At 31.4% G+C, this 5,140-nt stretch overlaps 1 protein-coding gene across 1 annotated transcript in view; it reads right to left on the bottom strand.

Moving 5' to 3' along the window:
• Positions 1-2,295: 2,295 nt before the first annotated feature.
• LOC111089085 overlaps positions 2,296-5,140 on the bottom strand; it is a 67,230-nt gene continuing 64,385 nt past the window's right edge. The window contains exons 10-11 of the mRNA XM_022400865.1: positions 2,662-2,776; positions 2,296-2,509 (exon numbers count right to left, since the gene is read on the bottom strand). Of these exons, the coding sequence (XP_022256573.1) occupies positions 2,430-2,509; positions 2,662-2,776 (195 nt within the window). The 3' untranslated portion in view covers positions 2,296-2,429. The remainder of the gene's footprint in view (positions 2,510-2,661; positions 2,777-5,140) is intronic.

Genomic DNA, 5,140 nt, shown 5'->3' with positions numbered 1-5,140 from the left:
GGGACTAGTAACATGCAGACTTCTCGTGATGAAGGGACTAGTAACATGCAGACTTCTCGTGATGAAGGGACTAGTAATATGCAGACTTCCCGATATGAAGGGACTAGTAACATGCAGACTTTCCGTAATGAAGGGGCTAGTAACATGCAACTTCCAGTGATGAAGGGACTAGTATCATGCAGACTTACCGAGGTGTCAAGTGCACATCTGATGAGGAAGAGGCAAGTTTTCAACACTTAAACGAACTTAAATATTAGCATATTTGAATGACGCAAGCTGATTTCATATCGTTTAGAAATGTGTAGATATATAATTAATACCTTTTCTTCACTTATAAAAAATTAAATGATCACATATACTTTTTCTTTTACAGGCATCCTGTAATGTTAATTATCCCCACAAGAAGATGGACATTTTATTATTAGAGAAACAGGTAATAATACAGTTAAAATATAATGTAACCACTTCATCATAAAATATACCATTTAATCCAAAATGATACGGGCAGCCACTTACAAATACAATGAATGTTCTCAATCGCGGATACTCTGAATATATTGGATGATACAATATCCTATTTAAGAAATAAAGATAAAGTTAGGATATGCATTAATTCCAATGATTTGGATATATCAATCAGTACATGTTTACAGAATATGGATGATTTATCACCTGATATAAACTTAGCCAAAAGTTAGAGTAGAAAGGACATAGCATTTGAAGAGTTTTTCAAAACTGGGGGCATTACATTGGAATTACATGTTGGTAGTGACAGACGTAAATTATCGAATATTAACATTGATCGATTTAAAACAAAAACATCAGTTATTTCTATAAATATAACGATGACCTTTGCTGTGCTTAGGCTATAGTAATAGCTTTAGCATAGCTCAAAATATCCGAAATACAGATATATTAGAGATTAACGATGACTGCTACAAGGTCAGTGGACCAAATATTATCCCCTATCTTGGTGGCTGTAGAGGACCAATCATATTTTCTATATAGGGATTGGATGATGAAGAGAATCACATCTTCATGTAAAGGCAAAAGACTGTCAAACTGACATAAAAAGATTAAGTTAGCTATGGTTCTGTCAATCTGTTTATTCATTCTCTATTTTCTCACACGTATATACACCAGAATAACAAGCTAATTTCCTATCTCCCATTTTTTTGCATATAAAGCAAACTTTACTGAGTTATAATAGAGAAGATAAGGGAAGTCATTTGACATCATCTATGTGACTAAAAGACATGGTGGGTAGATTTTATGATATCAACTTTAATGATGGTGAGAACAACGGAATCAAAAGCTACATATGGAACTCAAACAATTGACATGATCGGTTGTCTACATTCAGACATGCAGAATAAGTTTAAAACTTTGGATTGTAAAAAGTAAAAATTAATTTTGTATCAAATGATGAACTGGGATTCAAAACTGTGCTACAAAACATTTCTATCTATAATGGAGTAGTCAAGATCAGCTTGTCAATCATTATGTTGTACACTAAAGCATTTCAGAAAGGAATGACTAAATATTTACTGTACAAATCGTTTTCAATTCCCTGGCAAAACTTACAAACATCTATTGATAATGCATTTTCAGGTCAAGTATCTACACGTCCTTTTATAGGATGTGTTGATAATAATGCATTTAATGGATTTTGGAAGGAAAAATTCATACAATTTCAAACATTACAGTATCAATGTTGTGGCAATCTGGAAAACAGATTCCCACTCAATCTTACAACTTTATTTTGATGATGAACTGTATACAGGAAGCTATGAAACATTGTTTAGTGGAACGGGAAAACAGTTTCAATATCAAAGAATTGAGATTAAATATGACAAATACTCGGGAGGTTACATACATTCAAATTGAAACTGTTTTCTATAATTCAATCTCACAAAGATATTAAAGACGTATTTATTCATGATTTTGCTGCAAAATATTTTCGTGTACACACAATCTTAATATATACATCTTTTCATGTTTATCAAAATATTTTCGTGTACACACAATCTTAATACATACATCTTTTCATGTTTATCAAAATATTTTCGTGTACACACAATCTTAATATATACATCCTTTCATGTTTATCAAAATAATTTCGTGTACACGCAACCTTAATATATATACATCTTTTCATGTATATCAGATTGCAAAATTTTTATTGCGAGAAAATGATAAAGTTTCAAAATGTGTTAAGAATTTTTATTGATATTCTTAACCAAAAAAATAGAAATAATAGTTTTACTTTTTAGTACGTGTAATTAAATATACAAATTTACAATGTAATCATGTTGATCTACATCACCCTCTGGTGGTTTGCTTATAAACTATCTGCACACTCATTATATCAACGCGTCCTTTGGTGCCTCTTCGTGGAACTATGACATCACCCCTAGCAACACGTCCTCTCATGCAACTACGGTGACCATTACGCAACATTTATGTGATGCTCGGGCGGCATCCTTTGGACACAGGGTTACTGGGATAACTAATAAAATGCATATGAACATCAGCCTTAACAATAATAAACATCAGCTTAAATATATATCCATAATTACTGACCAAATTACATTTTATATTTTCAACAATCAGTATTATTCGATTTCAAACTACCAGTCAACGCACAGAATATGACGTTACCTGTAACAGCTAATTCGTAAAATTTGTTTCTCTTCATAGTATATTTCGGTATTCTCAAAACTGGGCCTCTGTTGCTTGGCAGGAAGAAGTCGCTACTGTTCACATGCCAGTAAAACTGAAATTAATATATAGCTCTTGTAACAAAATGTGATAGATGATAAAATAAGATACTATTAACCAACAAATTGAATAAGCACAACCACAGTTGATTAAATATTGGCTACAAAGTATACATGCATATCAACTTTCGTCATTGACATATCAAATAAGCAGTAGGAAGTAGAATAATTTTGAATCATACATTTACAAACGAAGTTGGTAGAATCCAGATAGAAATACCAAAGGAAATAGAACAAGTAGAGAAGAAAAAGTAAGATCAAATAGGATTAATAAGTGAGTAATGGTAGAGAAAAATATATTTAAAATGTGAAACATATCTAAAAACTTCATCATTTATTTCCAAAAATAGCTGGAAGTTATCAAACATTTCTTTAGAACCTCAGGCTTGTAAAAAGGTTTCTCTTGTTTCGTACAACAATGACCAGTTGAAGAGTCTGAATATCATGAAAAATGTTCCCATAAAATTTACAGCTGTAACAGAGATTTCAATAAAAATCTTGGTTTTATCATCTAATTTCCCCCTTTTTTTTCTTCTTTTTGATGGCAAAATACTGATATTTAAATAAGATTGAAAACATGTAGATAAAATTTAATCATTTCCTGAGAGGATATCATAAAATAAAATAAAAAACGAATAGACAAGAAATTATTTAGATTATCTACATTTTAAGGACAAGGTTTAATCTGCACATTTTATCTTGGAACATAGAAAAACCAGGATTATAATTTCACCACTGGTGTTACATCTGACCTTAGTTATTTATGTATTGTGTGTTAGCTTAATTTCGCACAAAACTACTCAAAGATAACATGCGCTAGCTATCTCTAATTTTGAAATGTCTGACGAGAAGGACAGCCAGAATAGAGGGATTTAGCCATCACTCTTAAAATACACCCACAATCCCAAAGTACTAACCATTCGGCTATCATTTCATTAAAAGTAGTGATATTTCATCAATAAATATATGTTATCTGCTCATTTTACAACAGAAGTTACTCCTGGATCCTTGAAGGTCAACACTACATCAATCAAAGAAAGTACTTGCCATAGTTACCAACTTTAAGAGACTGAAGACATTCATTTCGTAATAAAGATCGATAATACAATTGATAATTGTGAAGAAAGTGACAGCTATTATACAACAGTATCAGAGGATGCTTCAGTGGTTTTGATAAAAAAAACAAAACATTTACTCTACAAAATCAGTGAAAGATGTGTAAAACAGTAAATCAAAATTGTATGGACTTCAAAGGAAAATGATATAGAATGGATTGAATGTGACCAAGATGTTTTTGCAGAACTTTTTGGAAAAATGGGAGATTATTTAAAACTGCCTTTATTGTGGTTGGAAATCTTTTTATTCCAGTTAAATTTAAGTTTTACAAAAGTATTGATATCAATAAAAATGTCAGATTTTTTGTATAGGGGCTGGATTCTTTACAGTAGGTGTCTGTGACTTGTTTACAATAACTTTCAACAATAAATTCACAGCAAACAGTCCATTTATTTTAAAATAATGTATTAAAACAAGCCAAACATATATGCAAATGCTAGTCACACTATTGGTTATCACAGTTGTATCCAGTGCTTTAAAAAATTGTCTCTTTTTCATTAAAGTCCACACACACACTGGTTCAATTACTTTAGAACACAATTGGCATGGCAAATTCTTCTTCTCTTCTCTGTTATCATAACACAATCTGTGATAATTTCACTTTAAAAATTGTCACTATACAGTCTTTTTCTCTAAATTCACAATCACGCAGTCTAGACCTAACTAACTAAAGTAAAATTAGTAAATAAAATTAAGAAGGTCAACGTTTTAACTTAGAGTTTAGTGGTGTAAATTTTACAATGTTAAAAGAAGGTCAACGTTTTAACTTAGAGTTTAGTGGTGTAAATTTTACAATGTTAAAATATGCTTAGTACGTGTAACTTAGGCTTAAGTATATTTCAACTTACTGGTAGCTCGTAAAACAGGTAAATACACTGTTTTTATTAAAAAATACAGTCTAAAAACTAATTTATTATCTCTTCCTGTTCTAAGGATGAACTTGCTTACTTGAACTTAGATCCATTTAAATTCAACCTACTGTTATAGGTAGATTATGATATTGTTACGACAGCGGAAGTCACGTGACCCTGGTAACACGTCATGAGTTTCTAGAAGGATCATGAATGTTCCTGGAAACTTGTGTTTGCCAAACGCTCTCTATTTTTGTATATAAGCCCGGCAAATAAAGCGGAGATGAAGAGTGATGGCACACATAATTGCAGATAGACAGATAATTGAGTCAAGTGAGCGGTAGTAACCGTAAGAAAAGTGCGTGAATCGTTGTGTATTATAGCTGTGTTTAA

This window comes from Limulus polyphemus, unplaced genomic scaffold (genome assembly GCF_000517525.1).
Source record: "Limulus polyphemus unplaced genomic scaffold, Limulus_polyphemus-2.1.2 Scaffold5203, whole genome shotgun sequence".
In the NCBI taxonomy this organism is placed as follows: domain Eukaryota; kingdom Metazoa; phylum Arthropoda; class Merostomata; order Xiphosura; family Limulidae; genus Limulus; species Limulus polyphemus.
Note: the sequence above shows the minus strand (reverse complement) of the source record. Positions and strands in the feature narration are given on the sequence as shown.